The 24,514-nt window shown below is 38.3% G+C and overlaps 1 protein-coding gene across 2 annotated transcripts in view; it reads right to left on the bottom strand.

Annotated features, from left to right (window-relative positions):
* Positions 1-24,514, bottom strand: part of ldb2a (LIM domain binding 2a) — a 193,449-nt gene that overhangs the window by 6,625 nt on the left and 162,310 nt on the right. The window contains exons 9-13 of one of the 2 annotated variants that reach the window (XM_034689736.1): positions 20,532-20,654; positions 12,589-12,672; positions 7,127-7,250; positions 4,742-4,795; positions 3,906-4,054 (exon numbers count right to left, since the gene is read on the bottom strand). In XM_034689736.1, coding sequence (XP_034545627.1) covers positions 3,906-4,054; positions 4,742-4,795; positions 7,127-7,250; positions 12,589-12,672; positions 20,532-20,654 — 534 coding nt within the window. The remainder of the gene's footprint in view (positions 1-3,905; positions 4,055-4,741; positions 4,796-7,126; positions 7,251-12,588; positions 12,673-20,531; positions 20,655-24,514) is intronic. The other variant, XM_034689737.1, reaches the window with a different exon arrangement.

Genomic DNA, 24,514 nt, shown 5'->3' with positions numbered 1-24,514 from the left:
AAGAGGCGCGTCAATGCAAGACATGAGTGGTGCGGGTGCTGTGTATGCGTGCATGTGTGGGAGGAAAGGTGGTGGGGAGGAAAGGGGGGGCCGGTGATGGTGTAGTGCGTGCATGTGACAGAGGAAGGAGCTGGGGGTGGACAGTGTATACAGATATCGGTGATAATGAGAGCTGGCACAGAGCCAAACTGCCTTCTAGAGTGAAAACAATTGCGTCCTGCTGTGTGTGTGTGTGTGTGCGTAAAGTACATTATATATGTGTGAGATGGAGAGAAGGAGGTAAAAGACGGAGGAGAGGAGAATGAGGGAACAGCAGATCAGGAAAGAGGATGAGGCAAATGACTGGGGAACAGGAAACTTAAATAGTGTACATTATTAGTGTGTTGGTCTGTATATTTAGAAATACTGAATCTCGGCCGTATCTGGACAGGAAGCCAGGAAAAATAAGTTTTCTGATGTTGAGTGCCAAGCAGATGAAAAGCACAGACCTGGTTAGAGAAACTAGTCCAAACTGTATTAAAATGACTCACCCAGATAGGACATGGGAGCTCCTACAAGTTTAAAAATAACCCTGTATTCAACCTTGCGCACTAAAACAATATTTTCTATGTTTCTACTTCAACATTCTGAGAGAAAGAAAGAAACTATAACTCAACATAAAGTTAGCGAAGTCTTAAAACATGTCCTCTGATATTTTATTTCCTGACATATACCTTATTTTGCAATAAATCTTGAAACATGGCATTAGTGGTAACATTTAGTGGCTCAAAGCTCTTGGAAAATATAGATTTTTTGGTTTACTGCTGAAAAATAAAACATGCTTTCTATTTCAAGATCCCACTAAAAACATTAATCTTCCTCTTAAACTTGAAGCTCTGTGTTGCTTTTGCAGGGTTCCTGGTGTTAATGTCCCAGACTTTATACCCTTCCTTAAACGCTGATACAACATGTGGGCATAAAAGAGCAGGACTTATTTCACAATGTTTGAACATAAAAGCAAATTAATTGTATTATAACATAATATTAGGGGGTTGGGCGGCTACCCTGCACATACAGCATCAGTATCTTTTAATACCCCATAGTGCAGAATCAGATCTGTGTATAAATAAAACACATTAATACCAACCTGCTACCCTCTAATGCCGGCAGCTTCCATTTCTGTTCAGTATCAGCTCACTTTTAGCTGCACTGGAGCGACCTGTGTTTAAAAAGCAGCAGCATGGCTACAGAATAGTAAAGAGGATGCAGTGGTGTAAATATAATACAGAGTTTGTAATGAGCAGGTAGAAAACTAAAGTCTCTGCAGAGCAAATAAAACACTCAGAACTGCATTATATCCTGGAGGGGAGTGTGCAGCATGCGGTGTAATAGTGTGAGAGGCTATTTAACCTCTTACAGTGTCAAGTGGTCTATTACTGAAACATGTAGCCAAATCAGACATTCATACTCTGAAACATAGCATGCACATGAGTCATACAGCTGGGTGTTTTTTAAACCTGTATCCAGGTTACTTTCTCTAAATGTTGGACTTAAACAGATCTCTTGCTACTAGAAGTTTTGCTTCTTGGGTATCGACTGGTAACAGTCCCTAACAGCCTTGATAGTAAGCCAGTTAATCACTGAAGACCTTTGTGGAAAATGTTCTATTCTAAAGGCAGCTGTGCATTTCACAGTCACTCTACAGCAGTTTGTAGACTTCTGTTTCGAAGTCTAAGTTTTTGCTTTCGCCATCTTTGCTTTTTGGAGCCAAAAGGGAGACTATTTGGAAGAGAGGTTGGAAACATATCACTTCATCCCTGGTTATCACCCCAGAAATGTATTGTACATTACACTCTAAATACATAAAAACACCCTAAATATAAGATGATCTTAGAAAAGCGCTTACAAAGGTTATGCACATATGTTCCAATATTCAATGTAGCGACTACGAAGAGCCAAAAGCCGCTGAGAGGCTGAGGTTGGGCCTAGTTAAGTGTCGGACCCACTTAAAGCAAAAATCACTAATGCACAAAAAAGTAAGTTTAACCTTTTATTAACAAAATAGGATAATCAACTCAACTGATAAAGTGCACAAAAGAAAATATCAAAAATAAGTGATAATAAGCGCTCAACAAAAAGTACAGACCCAGCTCACCCCACTCTCTCTACCTTCAAACAATAGGAAACAGGTGGCCTAAATGAACTGAATATCCCCGCCCCTAACACATAGCCTGTAAATAACCAAATCAACTGACCCCACAATAAACCATATTGTAAACAAACAACAAAAATATACAAACAATAAACTACCCTCAACCTCAAAAATAAGATACAATAAACACTTGAATCCTTCATGGCTCCTACATTCAATCTGATTTCTTTTCAGCAGCCAGTCAAGTCTCCCCCTGCTGGAAATGAAGGCTGTATTTTACTTTTAGATATATTGTATTGTTGACTGTACATGAAGATGGACGATGAGCCTGCACCTCCTTCCAGTGCACAAGATCCTAACCGGAATAGCCTTAATCTGGTTCACAGCACCACAGGAGCTGCATGTGTCATCAGAGCTCTCAATCATGACAGTATACCACATTTCGGCATTGAATAACTACTAAAAACTAAAATTGTTAGTAAAGTTAATATTTAAAAAATTCAGCATGAGGAGAACTAATTATAATGGCAAAACATTTTTTTGAGAAAAATGTATTTGATGTGTTTTTTTATTTAGAAGTTCAGCCTTTGTCACATCAGTCAATATGGAGGAGGAAGGCTTTACACTGTGTACAACAGCCAGTCAGAAGGGGGCGCTCTAAATGATTCGGCTTCACTTTTGGTTTCACTGTCATTACAATAATCTTAAACTACTAACATAGGTTTCAATGACTTCTGAAACAATACAAATATGGCAAAAGTCAATACTGTGAAGAAGCAACAATCCATTGTGGATTAATGGTATACCTTAAATTGCAGCCAATATTAATGCATCAGACTCATATCACAGTGGTCAGGCTCTTGTTCTTTTGACATGAAATCAAACAAATATCTACTAAAGGCCACTTAAAGTAGTTTAGGAGCAGCAGAGATGACTGAGATCTCACTTTAATCCCCACAGATTCATCAGAAGCTGCAAACTGCTGCCAGAATGGCCGAATTTTACTGGAACTACTTTAGCTGAACTGCACATGACCTTCTCTTTTGTGTTGTTTCTTTTTTCTCTCATCCACCACAGCTTTACATTCAGACAGCTGTAGACAAGCACAGCTTCTCAGTACAAGCAAACTGTTCTTCCAGTCCTGTGGGCAGCTGTGAGTTCAGCGACTTGGTCAAGGGCATTTTCAACAGTGGCGTCTGAGAGAGGGCCCAGAGTCACTTTCCCCACCCACATTTTCCCATTTGGTCCTAAGATTCAAACCTTTTTTTCTCCAACCCTCTAGGCTACGGACTCTCAGTTGAGCAACCGGGTCAGCTGGGTCTTTTCAAACTTACATATTCTGAAGTGCATGAAGTGTACTCAGAGAAACTGCAAGAAAACTAGAGAAGAAGCTACACATGATGAAACCTGCAGCAAAGGCACACTGTTATTCACCTTTACTTGTTGTTTATAACTTTGGCTGTTCTTTTACTATTTTTTGCTTTGATGATTTTTAATGTCGTTTGTGTCACTTTTTATCATACTTGATGTATTTTCTCTTTGTCTTTTTGGGCGAGATGTTTTCACACAAATCCCTGGAGGTTTCTTTGTCTCACTTCTTGAGTTTCTTTTGTACCTTCTCCTTCTGGTGTGTGTTTTTTTTTTCCCCCTTTGTTAAAACAAATTAAACCTAATAGCTGCAATACCATTAGGAATATCTTTTGTAGCCCTTCAACATTCATGTGGAGTATAAGGAAAAAAAAGAAAAGAGGAGGCAAATGGAGCTGATGCTTACAGGTACCTGACTGGAGAGGCTGAAGTTGGTGGCTGGGCTGCGTTTCTTTCCCGCAGTGGTTCCCACGCTGCTGTTGGCACTGCTGGCTGAGTTCTTCCGTTTCCTCCTCTTCGTGGTTGTCTGTCGGGCAGGCTCAGCTTTGGCGCGGCCTGCAAAGAGAAAAAGAGGCAATGCCAAGAACATAACGCATACAGATGGAGACAAGGTGTAGGGGAATGTGCTGTGTGGGTGTGTGGCAGGTCATACTATAGAAAAGATGGGCAACATCATATATGGAGCTGCAAGCATGCAGTAAAAATGCCTGTAAATATGCATGCATGCAGAGACAGCATATAAAGACAGAGACAAGTGTGTGTTCTTTATGGGTGAAACCACAAGAGTGTTAACATCGCCCAAGACATGCACCAGTAAAGACAGAACCCATGTTTCATTTGCACAAATGCTCAACAATGTACCTTGATGCTCAAAGTAATGTAAATCTGTCAATGATTTCAGCACTGCACCAATTCCTCAATACTATGAGCCAGATTAAAAACGCTCTGCTGAGGCAGAAAGCATTGGTGTGTGTGTTCAACCGGACAAAATGTCCATTCTTGCACATCTGCTGCATTGATACAGATTTTTTTGAGAATCAGTGTTAATGTTGAGATTTCAGTTTCATGCATTAATCCGGGATATGTAATCTGTATTTAAAACATCTCTGTGTTAGTTCTACTTAAGTACATGCAGCTGTGCATCCATGGTGAAGTTGCACAAAATATGTATTTCATGGTATTCAAGTGACGGCTACAACATGCTGGACTTCAGACACATTAAAACTGAAAGAGGGAAGATACCTTTTTTGTGATTTGTGGGAAATATTTCCGTTTTGAAGTTCTGTGGGTGTCCAGCTGAAAGCCAAAACTTACATTTAATTCAAACGGTTAAATGCTCTTATAAACAATGTAAGACAGAATGAGAACAGAGACGACAACAGAGAGAGTAAGAACAAATAACTGAACATTCAGTGCCAAACAGAAGCTACTCAACACCACCGGGAAACTTGGATAAAAGATGTTTTCCAATTATGAGTTATACATAATTCCTGAAGGTGCAATTAAATCACAAGTGAATACATCATTATTAAAAGATATTAAGTACTGAAGCAGGTTAAACAGAGATCTAGGTGTTTCCAGTGTTTACAAAATTATTTATGTAATGCATAATTTATGAATACATGATTCTGTAACTTCAGCTAACATTTGTTAGGAAACACTGTTCCCTTTAATCTCAAGAGAGACAAGAAAACACAGCTGTGATCTTCAAACAGATGCCTGAAAATGAAATACATTTTTTGAGGTTCTTACTAATCACACCAAGGGAGATGCTTTCATATTCTGTTACAACAAAGCAGCAACTCATGATACAAACACAACCCAAACTGTAAATCAGAAGCGAAACAATGAGGGGAGTTTTTTATCGGTATCTTTTCTGTTTGATTCCTGACTTTGACAGACGTGTGTGCAGAAAAAAAACAGGCCTTTTGTCAGAAACAATCATTTCTGTTATCCGACTGGTTTCCTTCGATGCTGAGCCGCTGACGCACTAAAATCACTTCCATTTCCACCAAAAAGACTTATCAGAGCATAAATGTGCCTGTGGCTTCCTTCCTGGCTGAATCCCAACCAGTTGCCAAGTTGGAAGAAGAATTGCAGGAAAGGGGGAATAACACGACAGCAATAAGGAAAACCACAATTCCAGTAAAACTGCTAGGTTCCGGCAAACTTCAAGTCAATATGTGTAAGTACGACATGAAAGAAAAACACTGTATTTGAGTTGTAAACATGCAGAGGGGAAAGGCATTAGATTGAAAGAGAGGGAATCATTTTAGAAGTTACTACGGATCCAAAACCTGCAAAACGTCAAATAAAAGAAAGGCTACAGCTGCATTTCATATCAAATGTGCCACATGGAAAGCAGTTTTCCATAAATCATACATATATGTGCTGTAAAAACTTTATCAACCCATATAGGATATTGTACAAAGCTCTGTTCTCCATCCATGTGCACAATTAATCATCAACACAAGAGCTTTCTTCTCTCCTCAGACTTTATATTCATAAAATGCTTTCCATGTTTTTTTCTTTTCTTTGAAGAGCGTCGTCGACACTGGGGAGCCGCTGGCCGGGGAGCTGGATCTACTAGTCTGATTACACCCGGCACTCTTAATTAAAGTTACACAGGTCTGAGTCAAAGGCTTTTTGACTGGTGTTGGTTTTTAAAGACATCTCGTCACGCCTCGCTTAGCATTGCTGTAATTTGCAGCCACTGCGATGTGTCCAAAAAAGAAAAAAAAACTCATTGGCTTACTCTTTCTCTCTCCAGCTTAAGACCCAACAGCCAATTTAAGCCTGCTACTTTTCTGAAACCGCCCTTAAAACATCAATCATAGAAAGCTGAGAGGCCCGTTAAGATTGGCGAGGTTGAGATTCAAGAGGCAGCGCTGAATTCTGATTAATTTCACATACCTGACAGGCAAAACATATTTAAGGGATTAACACATATAATGGCAAATTTGGAAACATAAATGATGCAATAAAAACATTCTGGGGTACAAAAAAAATCCATCTCCCCACAAAGTGAGTGACAGAGAAGAATTAAAATCTGTTTTCAAAAGGAAAGGAAGTCACTTAAGCTTTGGTGGGAGAAACGATTAACACACTAGATCCACAAAAATGTAAATAATATTCTGTTGTCACGTATTCAGGCGGGATTTGAAGCCAAGCATTTCTTACAACATTTTTACCGGTGTTCAAAGAAGCAGGTTTATCTGGAGTTACCTGACGATTACTCCTAATAGAAAACCACAAAAGCATGTTTTGTGTTACCCAGATTTTTGAACCAGGGGTGGCTCATGCTCTGGAAAATGTGTCTTGACCTGGCGGGAGTTTAAGCACTGTTGAAGCATTTGTGTGGCTGCCTCTGAAAAGTCTAAATGAGCTAATGAGTCAGTATAAAAATAACTTAACATCATGTAATGTCATATATTATGGACCTTTAAAGTTGACTACCTACCCTAGCAGCTGACCTCTATAATAGCAGTTAGCTCTGGAAATAGGTACCAGACAAATTTGCAGATTCTGGGTCAGGGTTATGCTTAAAAATCTTTATGCTCATTTGAACAAGCTGATAGAGGATAAATCAAACATGTTTTTTTTTTGTGGTACACATTAGGTATTTACCTGGTGGGGCTACCATTCTCTGCCATTTCTGGAAAAGGCATGTCTTGAGACAGTCCCGGGGGCTGAGGTTGTAGGTCTTGTGCCTTGACATGAGCTCCTGCATGGGCTCCAGGATGACACACAACTGCAGACACAACAGGGACAAACAACACTTTCAGTTAGAGCAGATTTATGTTACATGTGATGAGAGAAGAGGTTTCACAGTGTCCACTGCTGCAACCTCAAATCAAGGTAAAGCAAAACAACGTCTATAAAAACTCAGTTTGTTGCGACATTAATCACCACAGACAGACTTTGAGTGATTAATTGTGCAGTAAATCTTCTTTTTATAGACGCTATAAATAAAGTACCTGTTAAAAACAGGTTTATTGTGAAGAGCTGTTGAGAGGATCACACAGACACAGACAGAGAGGGGACGACAGGCAGGAGGGTATGTTTCAATAGGAGATGCTTTTGTTGAGATGTTTACAACTCACAACAAAGTGTGCGACACATTCACATGTGAATACACACATCGCTGGACACACGCATTTATCTGACGGTTCCCCACAGAGTGGTCCGTCATTCCCACACTGCGCACTCAAACTACACTCTGCAGTTAAAAGACTGAAAGTACAATATTCAGTCTGAAGAAAACTGTAAATCTCTGGTGAGCTGCAGTGAGAGGAACCAGAGGTCAGCCTGTCATCTTAAATACATTAGGCTTAGCTTACCCAGATAACATCTGGATAACATTACAAGCTGGTCAGGCCTTCCTTCTTTAATAACAGCAACCATCCAAATGCCTGTTGGTATAGTCAGAGGACAGTGATTGGACAGTTACAAGGCTGTCTCTGGCTGGACCAATCACAGGATAACACTGGGATCAAACTCCAGGCAACATGCCCATTTCTTTCCCCCACTCGAGTTTCTACCTGAACTTGTTTGTCTTTGAAACATTGACATGAAATGTTTTTTCAGGAATGTCCTCCCTCGCATCAAAATAGTTGAAGTTTTCCAACAAACTAAAAGACAATGAAGACTCACAACAGACGGTCTTTGTTTGTCTGACACTTGAATATCATGACATGTACTTTAGTGAGACTGTCACATTAACCCTTCCTCTTTTAGGCCCTGACACCAACAACAGCTCTTGTTTCCTAAGTAATCCTGAGCAGTAGAAACTTAAAGTTGCTTCCTGGCTTTTTACCGGACCAATCACAGGATAACATTAGGATCATACTACAGACAGCCCAACCCACTTTCCCCTCTACTTGGCTTTAAACCTTAATATCTGTTTTTGAAACATGATCCTTCGATGGTTTCAGGCATGTCCTGTTTTGAAAATCCCCAAACTGTATTATTTTTGTGTCGTGGTTCCTTGTCGCAGGAAGGTTTTGACCTGAAATCAACTGTAATGCATTTTAAAATTAACAGTAACACTCAAATTGTATGGTATTTTCATTAGCTGGTTGATTGTTGGAGACTCCACACTGTGCTTATTAGATTCCTATAAAAGCTTATCACCCAGCTTTCTTAATATCCAGGTAACTGCAGCAGAGTGTGTGAGTTGATCTCTCCCTCTCTCTCTGTAGCTAATCACTACAAGGCAACTTAAACCATGAGGGGTAGTGATAGCAACAGTGTAAAAGTTGCGACTTTCCCTCTTCTATTTTTAAAGGTGTGTCAACTGAAGGGTGAGAAAAGACCTGATTGAAGTTCTCATCACTATACACTATCTCTTCCGTGAGTTACACAGTTACATTTACTCTGATAAATCAACCAGGCTCATATAGCTTCATGAAGATATAAGAGTATTTGTGCTTCAGCAGTTGAAAAGAAGGACAAGTTGATTTTTCACTAGTAAAATGACAAATTGAGTTTGCATCTATATCTAACTAAATCATTACTGACCATCCAAAGAATCCAGTACCTGTCAGGCTGATGTGATACATGTTTTTTTATGTCTTTTAGCACATTCTGAACTTGATAATATAACGAGCAGAACAAGTCCAGATCAGCTCGATCCTACAGCTCGACAGTAACGAGTTCACCAAATTTAATTTAAAAAAAAAGGAAGTTGAATTTGTCTCGCAAGACAAATCTGACACCTCTATTGGCGAGACAAGAGGAGGGACCTGCCATTGGTAGGGTTTAGGTAGTGTTTAACACAAAAATGACTTAACTTAGTTATTTGGTAACGCTGATTTAACACGAGGGGTAGGTAAAGGTAGCCACCAGACTCAGAGCGTCCTTGGTGGGAAATATATATTGTAGCTCCGGCATAAAACCACTTTATCCAGACAGATGATACAGGTAGTTCCTCCAGTTTCCAGAGACCTTCGTCACTTTAAAGAACATGTTTATCATTTTGGAGGCCTTGAAATATTCCTTCAGTAGACTATCTTGGTTAAGGATGCCCAAACTTTACACACCATCGAAGGGTGAAGTGATAATCCCGCGTCAGGTTCATGTTCAAATTCAGGTTCAGGTTACTGTATTTGTACCCGTAGGTATATTTCTTTTGCAGCAAGATGATCACATCCAGTTTGATACCATACTACAAAACAAAAGTAACATTAAACAAGACAATAATGATCAGAATAAAGAACTAATTTGCATTGCTTGTACCTGTGACATGCTCAATGACAATACATTACATCTAATCTAATAATATATACAAAACGTGTTCTTTATTCTGATTCTTTCTTGCATCATTTAGTTCAGGTCATCAATCTGACACGATGGACTATTTGGTTGACTGGACAAGAAGATGAAACATTTTTTAGAGAGCAATGGAAAGTCAAAAGTGACTGGAGTAAAAGTAGGCGTTGGTTCACTAACTTGCTCAAGGGCAGTTTGGCGGTCATTGCTGACAGAAAGGAGACTTTTAATCACTTCATGCTCAAATAATCTCATCTGATCTTCATCTTCCTACCAGCTTTAAATTTCTAGTGTCAATTCCAATCAGCTTGATCATCCCATCTCTGACCGCACTGTACAGAGAACTTGGACTTAAAAAAAACTTTGAAGGAGACTCTGCATCATGTGCAGGACAGATCATGCTAATAACTACATGTTAAAAATGTTTGGAGGCTCTTACACAAATCACCTGACAACACAGGGAATCCTTGCAGAGATAATTTAGCGTGATGGATATTCAAACCAGGCATATTCACGAGTCCTGGGCTTCAAACTAGTCTTTCTAACAACCGTATAGACTCTGCTGCTTACGCCAAATTACCCTACATAAACACAGTAATGTCTGCTGCTATTCCCTGTGTTTCCATGCCATGCAGCTCGAGGTAAAGTGAACATCCCTGTAGCAGACTAATCCCTTGTTCTCCTCTGATAGTTCCCTCCTGACACAGTAATATCCCTCCACAGCTCAGCCAACAAGCCCTGGCTCTCAGCCTGAAAACAAGGGCTATTTTCAGGCTGAATAGTAGGAAGCCAGCAGCTCCAATACATGGAAAGGCTTAAATACTCCAAATGAAAAAAAAAAGAGTGTGTGCGTGTGTTTGTGAGAGTTAGAGAAAGGCCGGTTGTGACCTCTTGGCCAGGAAACGTCACTCTCTTTTGGAAGGACTGATAAACGCTGGGAAAGCTCTTTTCCACGGACACATTATTGCCAGTTTAATGTGAGGAAAGGGTGTATTTAACATGGACATCCTTGGACAACAGTGAAGGAAAATATCACTTGCAAAGTGTGTGACATGATGAATAACATTTACAGCATTGCAGGGGTCTCCAGTCTTAGGACTGGGACTCCCAGAGGGGGCTGTAAGATCATTTCTTTTAAATACAGAAAGATTGAAAACTTAACATCTGCAATAAAAAATGTGTTTCCCAGACTTTCTTTGCTATCTTTGCTTTTCAGTGTGAAATACTGTATCGTCAAATATTTTTAAAACACTAAGATGTCTTCAAAGAAAAAACATTTTAGCGTTACATCAAGAGTCACAAGCAAAAAAGAAAAGGTCACCCCTCTACAGAACCAAAATTCTCAATGAAACACCAGATCATCTGCATCTTCTAAGCCTTTCATTTTCCCTCCTGTCCTCTTGGTGCTCTTTAAAACAAGCAATCTGATTGAACTCTTATGCTTCAAATGCAAACTTAATACACTGTACATCCCTACTCTTGAACCAGTGACATAGTTACGATGTTTTCATTATGTTGGAACTGAAAGAAAACCTCAGATTGAGTTTCAATCCTTTGGTAAGATCAACATTTTCTGTAGCATTTAAAATAAAACCACACAGTGCTCAGGGAAAGTCGGCCAATACCTAATTCAGCAGACGCACAAGGATTTCAGTCATTTCAACCTTTCTCCAAAAGTGAAGCTGGGAACATTAGACCACAAACAACTTAACCTCTTCTCTAACTGATGCTGTCAGCACACAGAAAACAAACAGCAGGATCCCTTTTTCATTGTTTGTTAGCAAAGCACTGACCATCAGACTCACTGAAACACAGGCACAAGAAGAGGCTAAAAATCTTTAATTACAGATACTTTCTATATCTTTACAGTTTCTTTCTGCGTAGAAAATCAGTCAAGGAAAAATAAAAACATGCACCCTGCTCCCTCACTCCCTCCCCTCTCTCTCTCTCCTTCTCTCTTTCTGTGTCTTTCTTCACTCAGTTATTATAAGCAGCGGAGGTGCCGTTCCCTGATTTGTGCGCCATTTCACAATTATGAGTCTCAACAGGGAGCGTTCATTAATGTTATGCTAATTTTCTGTATCCAATTAATTCTTCCCTCTCCCGCTCGCTCTTGTTCTCCCATTTGGAAATCGTAGCTGTCAGTCAACTGTGGCGTCGGGAAACACAAACAAAACCCTGTGAAATAATCACTAATGTATTCCACAGGCTTATACTTCTTATATCTGTAAATTATATTGCTGCGGTCAGGAAGAAAAGCACGTACACGCGGGGAGTAAAGAAGGAATAAGTGCTATTTTTTTTGTTTTGATGCCATGAAATTACACACTCAGGTTTCAAACGCCCAAGTGTCATAAAGCGTGTTCGGCACATAAATACCAGCATAAGCTTTCAGTTCAATGGGGAGAGAGAAAATATGTACATTTACAGTCACGATACGACCTCGACTTTACAAAAGAATAAGTGTAAGAATGTAGAAAGAGGAAGCGAGGGAAGAAACTTCAACATTCAAACGCTGAATATACGTGTAAAAGTTGTTTCGAAGGCCATGTGATTATATGATTCACATTCCAAAATCATATTAAATAAGGCAGACCGTTAATATTCAACATGGTACAAACATATTTCTGCTGTCTCCACACATCAGTTTAAGAGAGGTTGCTCAAAAATATGAATAATATGAATAACAAATACAAATAAGGTAGAATTGTTCCTCTGTGTGCAGGAAAGTGTGAGGGAACAAAAAGCAGAATGACAGACACAGACATTGTCACACACACACACACACACACATAGAGAGAGAGAGAGAGAGTCCTTACCCTGAGGTAGTTGAGGGTGAAGTTGGTCAAACCCATGCGAGTGATGTTTTTGGACAGTTGTTCCAGCACCTGAGGGTCTTGTGCCTGCAGTCAGCAGCAGAGGAATAAAAATGCACACATAAGCTTTAAAACATTTATGATTGTACATCTTTATTCTGTTATGTTTGCATTTAACTGATGACAAATAAACTAATTATCTACAGACAATTAGGCTAATTTGCATTCATCAGATGTGCACAATCAACATGTTCACACCCTCCAGTCATAACGGCAACACTTAACATTGTTATTGCAGTTGTGCCATGAAGCTGAGTGAAGTGTTTCGGGCACGTCATTTCACACTAATGTCAAACTGTGGGCTAATTAATTGATATTACTTTGTCATTCCATTTCAGTTTCCACATATTTTCAATTTCATATCTGAACTGGATTTGATGATGTTGCTTTGTGTATGCATATAGGCTCTGGAGAGTAAAGGGGGGTCGGTTTAATAAGGAGCTTGTTTTTGAGTTGTTAATTTTACTGTAGTTTGAAAATAAATCATTTAACCTTGCTTATATTTGTTCCCTTGTTCCTTTTAAAGAAGAAAAAGTATTGTTACCTCCGTGGTACCCAAACCATCTCGGGGGAATGTAACAATATAAAGTTGTTTTTTAAATTCCACTGCAACACCATCTCCAAAGGTTGATTTTAACATTATAAATAATGCTTAATTATGTTGATTTTACATACCATGATATTTTACGCAGCACTTATTGCACCATGGTCTTATTTTTTATGTATCTCACTACTCTGTCTGTTATAACCTGGGGCGACAGAGCGCCCTCCATTGCTGCCCCCTCCCTCTGGAACTCCCTCCCCAAGCAAATCTGTGACAGTACTAACCGACCCATCTTCAAATCCTGGCTCAAAACTCACCTTTACAGAACTGCTTTAACTGTTAATGTTTCTATATCCACTGTTTTTGTTTACTGTGATTTTTAATGTCTGATTTATGATCTGTAAAGTGTCTTTGAGTCTCCTACAAAGCGCTATATAAATGTATTATTATTATTATTATTATATGGTTACAGTGTGATGTGTACTAGCTGGCTAACACAAAAGATAAAGAACTAACCAGTCTAGTATATTTAAATGAGGTTTGAATCAGCACTGCATACATTGATTGTAAATGTATTGTACAGAATGTGTAGGAGTAAAAAAATGCATTTCAAATAAGAATCAAGACACAAAGAGACATGGCAATTACAGGATGTATCTGATTGAAAGAAAAAGTCATGATTATCTTTAAGCTTGTTTTTTGCTGCAGGTATAAGCAGTCAAATCATAAAAAAAGCTGTAGGTATTGACAGAGCAAAAACATAGCTCAGACTGTGGAGGAGCAGTGAGCACACTTGCATTCACTGCCTCATGAAAAATGCATAATTCTATCTCCAGTCGCATCTCTGTGTGGAGAAAGTGAGGAGGGGAGCGAGGGAGCTCTTCTGTACCGTCAGCAGACCGACGTGAGTGACGGGAGAATTGAATTAGTGTGCTTATTATTGGCAGGCCGTCAGAATCCAAAGTACTTTACTCATCAGGTAGAATTAGGCTAAACGTACTGTACAGGAATTTGTTTTGGCAGGCCCGGTGCAGCGGTGTATCAACAATTTGTGGAGCAGCACGAATAAATAGTGGAACATATGGTGCAGGGACGACAAACACACTCAGTTCAAGAGGCCAAAAACAGACAAACAATGGAGAAGGGACTCCATTAAAACACGTTCACAACTTAAGAGACATTGACGACAATGACATCCACAGGACACTGGAGTCATCTTGTTTATCTTCAGATCTAAAAGTTGCATATTTATTCATCATTTCAGTGAAGTTTTATTCTGCTTTTATTCTTGGTTTTATATTGCTTTTACTTGCACCAGAGCCTGACTACCTCATTTTACCTCATATATTTCTGTTGCAATACCTGGCTGCATGCTGCGTCTCTGTATGCTCTGTTTGCTTTGTGCTCTCTGTGTTCAAGTGTTTGCGTGCTGTATTACTCTTCCTCTTGCAAAACTATTTTCATGCAAACTGTGGAGTGAGTGTCCAGGAAAAAGGTATGATTTAACCTAAGTTCTGAACACTGAATAATAACTGTAACCATAAGACAGAAATTAGACTAAAATAGAATTTAATCACAACTTAACCATCCTCCATGAACTACTCTCAGTATATTTTTCTTCATTGTTCATGTAATATACTATCATCATTTTTTTCTTAGTCTCTAGGCTCATCAACATCCTGCACATGCCGCACCTTTGCTCCCCACTCAAACATGTCCAGATCACGTCAGACTGATAAAGCAAACATAATCACAAACATTCCTTGCCTCAATTCAGTTATTTTTTCAAAATGATTTCCCCTCCTACACTTGCTTTAATCATCCATACAGCACAGTGACTGTTTTTATGTTATCATATATCCACGTCTTATTTTGCATTCTCTCTGTTACCTGTCAAATTAAGTTATCCTGCAAAAAAACATCCAACATTTTTAGAGTTGCTTTCACTTTCTCTTCTTAGTTTCCATCTGTTGTTCCCTTTAAGAGCACTTGAGGCTGCATGATTTTATGGTTTAAAGGTGATATATGAACATAGTTGAGTTGAAATGGAAAAATAGAGCTTGGTCCTGCATTTAAAGAACCTTAAAAGCTTTGAGTACTGTCTTCTTTGATTGTAATGCGATTTTGAATTTTTAAATGTCATTATCTTGCTCCTAATTTCGGTCCTTTCTTTGATGTTACAAAGTGGATTTTTTGTGATTCAATTTAAGATTTCAGACTTTTTATAAAAAAAAAAAAAAGAAAAAAAAAGATTATTATTATCATTATTAAAATAATATAGATACAATAATAAAAATATTACTACTACTACTAATAATAATAATAATAATAATAATAATAATGATAATGATAATAACTTCCTTTGTATGGCTTATTAATATACAATTATTAAAATGAAATAGAAAATAAGACAAAGGAAGTCATGGATTACATATGAGATTGATAGGTACAACTAAAATCACACCAACTGTCAGGGCTGAGAACAGGTGTCAGGTAGAATAACCCGTAATCTGAGGATAAAATATACTAAACATTGTTGATGTTTTTTTAATTCTGTTTATAAAATTGCATCTTCAGAAGATTTAAAAGATTAATCTGAAAGGGCTGACTTTATTCCCTCTGGCAGGCTGTTTCACAGCACAGGTGCTCTCGCAGACAGGGCACGGTCACCTTCTGTCTAAAGCCTGGACTGCTGAACGACTAGAAAGGCCTAACCTGAGGATCTCAAGCTGTAAAGATCAGAAATAGAACTGACCTCACAATAAAGAACTATTATGACCGTAATCATATTTGCCATTGTCATTTCATTACGTTTCATGTAGAACATGTTCTGCATTAATAATGAACTGTTTCTCTCCTACATGCGTTTAGTTTAATCTTCACACATTTCTGAAGCTTAATTACAAAGTTACAATATAAACTCTTTGAGGAACTACACTGACCTGAATATAAGACGACCCTGATTATAAGATGACCCCATGTTTTCAAGGGTTATTTTTAGAACAAGACTTTTTGAAGACCAGATCGTGCTTCTATAAAGAAAACAACTTTAATTGAAAATAATTATAAAGTGGTCATGTTAGATAAAACAAGGTAAGTCGATGTTTTAACACTTGTGCTTTCCATATTTAAATTAAATAAAAATTGGAAATATGTGAATGAAGCACCCAGGCATTGGTATTTTAACACCATAGAAATAATATAACCTGCAGTCTGTCAGATATACCTTTAAACTGAATCTAAATGATGCCGTCACAAATTGTTTATTCCTCTGTCTCTTTGTAGACAGAAGAATATATTAGTGTTTTGTTCCTGTGATTAACAGCTGTTACATCTTTACCTTGTTGATAATTTGTAATTGTTTGTAAATATTTGTATTATATAATACTGTGTTGTGGGAGGGAGGAGGTGTAGCAGATGTTTGGGAGGGGAGACATCGCACACTTCACCTGAGATGATGAGAGTTTTATCTGTGCGCATTTAGAATTGTTTACTTCTCATGTATAAGGAGAGTCACGTGTTTTTGCAGTATTGTTTAGTCGGTACATTTACAAAAAGAACTATATTTAGACAAAGGATGGCTTTTCAGATACTTCCTTTTAAAGTACCACTCAACAACAATGCAGAGGGAAATTTAAAACGACCAGAGAAAACTTAGTTTACAGCTTCAGAAAAAACATTGTGTCATCTTAATAATATGAACATATGATGCATCTAATGATTACACTGTTTATCAGAGATACCACTAATCCTTACTGGTAGCTCCCCAATTATTAAACAACCTGGATGTGATCATTCTGCATGAAAGAGTAAGTTAAGTTTATTGGCTTATGTTTGTACCTATACTTATTTATACTTACTTTGACTTGATTAAAATGCAGATCTTTGGCTTGTCAGTGGAGTATTTTTAGTTTTTGTTATTGTCACTTTTTTACTCATTTAAAGGGTCAAGACTCCTCCATCACTGTGTTTTAAAATTAAAACATCAAACCTGGCCTTAAAACAAGCAACTTTATTTTAAAGAGACTAAATGAAGGTTTCGGATGGCTGCCATCTCCAGGAGCAAAATAAAGGAGGTGATAAATTTAGCCATCTGTCAGTCAAACAAACAAACAAACCAACAAATGGCCTTTTGACAAACAAGCATATTTAAAACATCTATCAACACAATTAAAGAAGTAATAAAAAAAACAGTGTGGTCCATGTGTCTTATTGATGCTATTTGGGATCTGACTTCTGAACAGGTGAGTTTCTGAAGTCAGCATCTAGTGGGCGTATGAGGAACTGCAGAACTTTTTGGCTTCATCACTTGGCAGGATGGTTTTGGACATTTTCACACAACTCTACTGTAAGTTTTGACCACTTATATTTTAGCATTTGACTGTACATCCATCATAAATGCTGAACAGATTAAAGAAGAACTGTGCTTAAGTTGTGATTTGGGACCTGGATACCTTGCGAGGCAGCTTTTGTATTCAAATCTTTAAAAACAAAAATGAGTTTTTCAGCATTCAATAAAGTTTGAATCTAGTGGCGCAATGGAAGGAGAAATTACACATGCACATTTCATAGTGTGTAAAAGTCAACTGGCAATCTTAAACCATTTCATCCCACACAGTATTACATGCACTTCATAATTCTAAACAAACATCTACCCTGTGTATGTTATACTTCCTATTCCTGATTTGTATGTTATTGCATGTATTTGAGGCAAGTGGATACTTAGTGTTAAAATCTCAAGAAACTCATGTTAGTCTTTTTAACATAATGTGACACATTGAAGATCAGGATCTTTGAGCTCATGTGAGGAGTTTTTAGCTGGTTTTGAAAGATGTTGACTTAAATACTGTGACCTGTGTTTTGCTGTTTTTTAATGCCTGAAAAAATGCTGCTGCAGGGCAGCTGTCAGACAAAGTGATTAATTACTTGCTGCAATAACAGTCTTTGTTTACATTTTCACACATCAAAAATTCTAGATGAATAGTACATTTGACTGTTAAAAGACGACAAGAAACAAACTCAGTGAAGAGATGAGAGGTACCTGTTTGTCCACAGGGGGCGCCAAAATCGACACAAACCAAAAGGTCCTCACAGGAGACTGAAATTAATTAACTGTGACTAAAAATACACGTATTTCATCTTCCAGTTGAGACAGTGCGTTTGATTGTGATGTTTTCTTGTGACTTTTTAGTCTACCTGTAAACTGTACCAAGACTTAGCTCAATAACACTTGTTTTGAGTCCAGGAAGAGCTTCCCTTTCATTTTATAAGGAAAAGTGCGCCGGGCTCTTGACGCTCCAGTGTGCATATTAAGTAGGAATTATTTGTTGGTAGTCTTTAAATCACTGGAAATACATCTTAGGTGTCTTTCTTCTTTAATTGAAAAAGAGAAAAACCTTTTCCCTGCATTTTCCTTTCCCTACATCATGAGCGACTATAACGAAGTACAGGAGAACCTCCATTTCTATCTTTCATCAAAAACTGGCCCTTCCACAGCAGCTACATCTGTGCTCGTATCTGCAGTTTCAACTTTTCTTTTCTGAATCCCATGTGTCTGTATCTGCTTTCATTAGTCCAGGCTGCGATCAAAAGACTGAACTCACATAAGATCTGTCCAGGACCCACAATATCCCACAATATACCGCTCTCCAGGAATTAGCGGGAATGCCCAGAGGGGCCAATTTACCAGTGAGTGAAATTCATATGAAGATTTGGCCAAAAAAGAAGCTGGCTTTAACGGTGCAGCTGCCTCTAACACACACCTTTGGGTCCGTGGGGGTAAATAGAAAACACTGGGAATGGATCTGTGTTTTTTAATCAAGCACCTGCATGTGTATCACTGCAGAAAAGAACAACCTCGGCATGTGTACCATACGCTATCGTTTTTTCTTTTCTTTATATTTCAACTTTATTATCATGGGCAAAATGTGTAACCATCCTGGCTTTATGATGTGTGGAAGTGTTTAAGATTTTACTGCAACTTTTTTTCAATTATGACAGCACCTTTATGGAAAAAGTCATATCTCAGCTTGTGCATCAAAGGATGCGTCATCACTGCTCTAAAAACAGCTGATGGATGAAGAAAGAAAGAAAGAAATGTATGTCGTTGGATCCCTGATGATTTTAAAACCTCTCTTACGGTTGAAGCTATGATTGAGCTTTGAAGATCTTGAGTAAGACTGACTCACAGCTCATCTTGTCTTCTTGTGCATTTTCTAATAAGTGGTGTTATCAAACCGACCATCTACCCTCTGTTTCACAAATAAAGCATGGGTATTTTATTTGCTCACAAGCTGTATGCAAGGCATTTTCTTGGATATACTTTAAGTTGAAAATCTTAAATATAAGAGGAAGACAGCTGATCTATTTATGGAGTTTTACAAAATCATCTAACAGGAAGAATCCTCCAAAAATGTCAAAGTTGGCTTCACACTTCTACAGTGCTGAGGAGACATCAGCAGGTCTGACTTCTTTTTTTTTTTTCTTATTCAGACATGAGAGCGACATGTTGAATTGCTCTCACAATAATGTAAATAAGTACATTTCTGAAAGAAGATAAAGAGAGTATTTTATACGTTTGTGCTCTTGGGACAGATTAAAGCATCTCTGGAGCGAGAGATTATACACACAGTTGCAGGATTATTACATTTTTAGCTGTAACTCTAAACTGTTGCTTAAATAACTGCAGTCTCTCTCCAAAGTTCAGCACTAAATCCTTTGACTTCAGGGTTGTAAAGTTCAGCCTTTGTTAAACTAGGTGGTGAATCAACTTCATGATCATGTTGAGGATGTAGATTGTGGAGCTGTTGAATTATCTTGTATTATACTGGAAGATTTTTATGTTATTTTTTTTTATAAAGGTGAGATTTGTTGTAGTTTTGGACAGGGATGTTTCAGAGCAAACCCTATCTCTCAATCCATTTCTACAAACTTAGTTTTTCTCCTTTGTACAGTTTTAGTTCAATAGCATTTGATAAAAGAAGACCTTTCTCTTGTTCCAGCTACACTCCACAGCTCCAGTGACTAAATGTGTGTTACACTTAGTGGAATTAAGCAGATTATTCATTCGACCTTGTTTTTTTTTTTTTTCCCTCTCTCTCCTTTTTCAGACAAGGGCTTTTTTTCTATCCTCAGTGGCCTTTGATGTCTGCAAATAAATTGGTTTGCAAAAATCCCTCCAAACTGCTTTGTTGGCATTAAAATTTCATATGCTCATGAACAGCTCCTAAAAAGTGTCTCAGAGGAGTACAGAGACCTTTCTTGGATTCAAAGAATGACACCTGAAACATAGATCCTGGACAGGAAGTGTTGTTTCGGCGCATGTTTATGATGTCAGACTCACGTGCATGGCCAGGATGCTGCGGGGGATGAGTTCTCGGTACTGCCGGATGGTAAAGTGCCACGTCTTGATCCTCATCAGATCATCAAAGGCGAACTCCAGTATCAAACGTCCCTCTGTACAAACCTGGACAAAGATCACAGAGTTGGTGTTACTTTACGTTTCTCCTCAGCCTGATATCACTTTCAGTAATCTTTGACTGTCTGGCAGGAGAGCGTCAGCTGATTTGGATACAGAGAAAACAGAAACGAGTGTTTATAGGCCAGGCGTGATTTTGATAAAAACACTGGAAGGGTTTCGTCTCTGACTTGGAATTTGTTCAAGGATTTTTTTAAGCACCAATCGAGCTATTATGCTCCAAATATTTACTATGCTCGCTTCCCTCATTCAGAGCATCTGTCCTTGGGCCTCTCGAACCATCCAGCTATTTCTGAAATGTGAAAATAAATGTAATCTGGAGAAGGGTGTGTTTACACCAGAGACAAAAGAACTTCAGGTCAGAGAGAGTTGCCAATTAGGAGGAGAGAGAGAGAGAGAGAGAGAGAGAGGGGGGGGGGGGGGGGGGAGAGAGACGGAGAGAGAGAAAGAGAGAGAGAAACAGTAAGGGGAAAAAAAAAACAATTTTTTCGCCCCTTTAGCTGAATTCAGCGCTTGCCGGGGCCCTTGCGCTTCTCCCGTATTTTGTTGCTGTGACAACCAGCGAGAGAGGAGAGAGAGAAACGGAGAGACAGACAGAGAGACGGGAAAAAAAAAAAATCAGCTGATTAGTTGGCATGGCAACGGCAAAGATGTAATCCCACCAGACACACTCTAATCAATGCCCCCAGCGCAGATGGTCTCCTGAGGATCAGCAAGAAAGAGGCTAGCGGCCATACTGCAACCCCCCCCCCCACCCTACACTACCCCATCCATCCCCTCCACCACAACCTCCCCACCCTCACCCTCATTCCCCACTTCCAACCCACCAATCTACCCCTGCTGGTCACGTGCTCCCCCGCCAACTCCAACACACTCAGTTTAAAAAGAAAAAGGAAAAAAAAGAATAAATAGAAGCTCAACTGCTCCCAAAATAAAAAAAACCTGAATGCAGAGCTGCTTCTCTGCTGTCCGCTCTGAAAATGTTCATCCTGTGAAATCATCTCACTTTTTGTGCAGTGGTGCGTTTCTTGGATTATTCAACCAACTCAGATCACAACATCAAAATATATTTTTTTATTCCTGTTATGTTTTTTCTTTAACTAACAGGAAGGGATAAAAACTTTTTGGAGACATAACTGTGCATTTCTTTTTTACTTTAAAAACATAAAACAGCAAAGCACAAAGTTTTAGATTTAATTTTCTTTACAACATAAAACCTGGACTTCTTTCTCAATGACAGGTCCCTCATTCTGTTATTACAATCAGAAAACAATTAGATGTATTCAGACTATTACTTATATTTAATGTTAATCTAAATAATTTTCGCAGATGTTTTTTTTATTTTGTTCTTTATAAATCCTCATCTCTGATTATTTTTATTTTTCACCTCAGTCATAAAGCTCTCCATGTTTCTCTCTATTGGTCTGCTGCATCTGGATTTTTCTCTCTAGGGGTAAAGTGTTCTTAAATACTGAAAACTGAGAAACTTGGTGCTATAAATTATTTTCTAACTAGGTACATACATTTAGAATTTATCACCACCATTTAATGACTGACACAATTTAGAGCTGATACATTTTTTTTTCTTTTTAATGTGAAAACACATCAGGGATCTGTCAGCAGGATAATGGGCTTGTCTGAGCTAGATAAGTGTGGATTAGACTAAAGCAATGTTTTGGAATAATCCTTGGTGTTTAATGGACAATGAAAACTGTGTTGATGTATTTATTTTTTATTTTGCTGAATTCCAACAGCAGTTTGTTCTGCAGCTGACCTCCAAGTCCATCACACAGGCTCAAATTGAAACACCTTTCCACAAACTCCAACTCTACTGCTTCTTTTTAAGGCTAGGAAACAATTTCAAACATGTTGGATCATTTTTAAAAAAGGAACTGTAAAAAAAGCTGAACACCGGGCTGTTTTTCTTGTGACTGAAACCATGCATATTAATTCAAAAATGAACAATGTAAGATTAGAAACAAGAAACAAGAAGCAGTTAGTGTGTTATAAACCTATGCATGCATAATATTGAAGTTATGACTCCCAAACTATCATCCCTCCAGCCCTCAGGGTCTCTGCACGTTGGATTCCAAGAAGAAAAAGGTTGTAATTAATCCACTTACACTCAAATTGCAATTGAAAGGTGAAGTATAAAACAACCTTAGTGTTTTTCTTTTCCTTCTTTGAAATTGAATGCATCATGGTCATTATGTGTGTGGATGAGTTTCTCGCCCTCTGGGCTGCAGAAACCTATTAAAAGACAGAATACTTAGGCAATAAGTAATTTTTGACATTGTTCCTTAAAAGTGCACTTTCTGTAGGTTTTTGTTTTCCCAACAGGTTTGAAATAACTAGAGTTGTGTTTAATAGTGAGTCAGTATGTTCTGATGCTTTAGCCTCCAGTGAAACAACACTTTGTATTTAGTAATGCCCCTGATATTGATCTTACTTCTTTCTATAAGCTTTATGCTTCTGTGTAATTGATGAAGAAATCAGGAAACCAGTCAAAACAGAACCAGATCAAGACTCACTTGAAATCCCAAGAGGTACGAATGTGTCTTTGTGACGATGGAGCAGACATATTTCAACAACAAACACAACCAAGGAAACTCGTTCCCACACATTCCAGCGTGGATTCAATCACAGAGCAATTTATTTCTCTATTTTCAAAGAGAATTGGTGAAAGTCTAATATTTTTCACAATGGCTGCAACCAATTTAGTTTTAGCTAAATAGTGTTCCCTTATGAAAAAGAAAGAGGAAAGTCCCCCTTGAATTAAAAAGTGCTCCATTAAACGGCACAGCCCCTCACAGAGAGTCCCCATTGATTTAAGAGCAGGGTCATAAATCTTCCACACAACGGGGCTGAGATCAGGGGATCTCCGGCTCCAAAGAGTAAGAAAGAATAACAGCGTCTTGCTGCTGAGACGCTATTCAATACTGTACCCCAAACATGACAATCAATTAACAACAGAGGAGCTGAAGGTCATTAAATCGATTATTATGAGCATTCAGCACTGCTGCTGGTGAATATTAATGGCAGCAAAGTTGACAAAATATGATCGATTACAGCAACAAGCTGCTGACACGCTTTAATATACTGCTACTGAACACAGCCTTCAGTAAGTTATGGATAAGAGTTTAACAGTGTAAAGGTTGAAGAACACACTGTAAGGTGCAGTAACTCTTAACTTAAGAGTTGGTGTGTTTCAGGAAGAAATTAGGAAATTAACGAGCAGAAAATGTAGCCTAAAACATTTTAATATCAACGATTTTAACTGGTTACAGCTTCTAACACAAATATTTGTTAGTGCAGTTAGTTTATTTACTCAGAGCTACCTGAGTACATTAAGGTTTTTAATTTTTGTTTAATAATTTACTGGAATACTATGGGGCGCCGTTTGTAAAGTTGTGCACACAGAAAATAACAACAATTCTCCACATTTAGCTCCAAAACGTCACAAAAGACGGACTGCCCGCTGAAAAAATGCTGAATAGGCAGTTTTTGAGGCTATAAAGAGATCTCACAACGCTCAGAGACACAACTGACCCAGTCTATGGTACGGACAAGCTAAGTTGCTATTGCTAAGTCTGTATCTCTTTATGAAGCTTTTATTTTGGTATTTCCGCTCAGCGGCAGTGTGAATCTGCATATCAGCAAAATATTTAGGATCGCAGAGCAACATTTAACATTTACATTTAACATTTAACATTTAGATTTAACATTTAACATTTAGATTTAGATTTAACATTTAGATTTAGATTTAACATTTAGATTTAACATTTAGATTTAGATTTATGACGCTTTTATTTTGGTATTTCCGCTCAGCGGCAGTGTGAATCTGCATA

The sequence above is a fragment of the Notolabrus celidotus genome, chromosome 8 (assembly GCF_009762535.1).
Source record: "Notolabrus celidotus isolate fNotCel1 chromosome 8, fNotCel1.pri, whole genome shotgun sequence".
In the NCBI taxonomy this organism is placed as follows: Eukaryota; Metazoa; Chordata; class Actinopteri; order Labriformes; family Labridae; genus Notolabrus; species Notolabrus celidotus.
The sequence above is the reverse complement of the archived record's forward strand: the minus strand, read 5'-3'. Positions and strand labels throughout refer to the sequence as shown.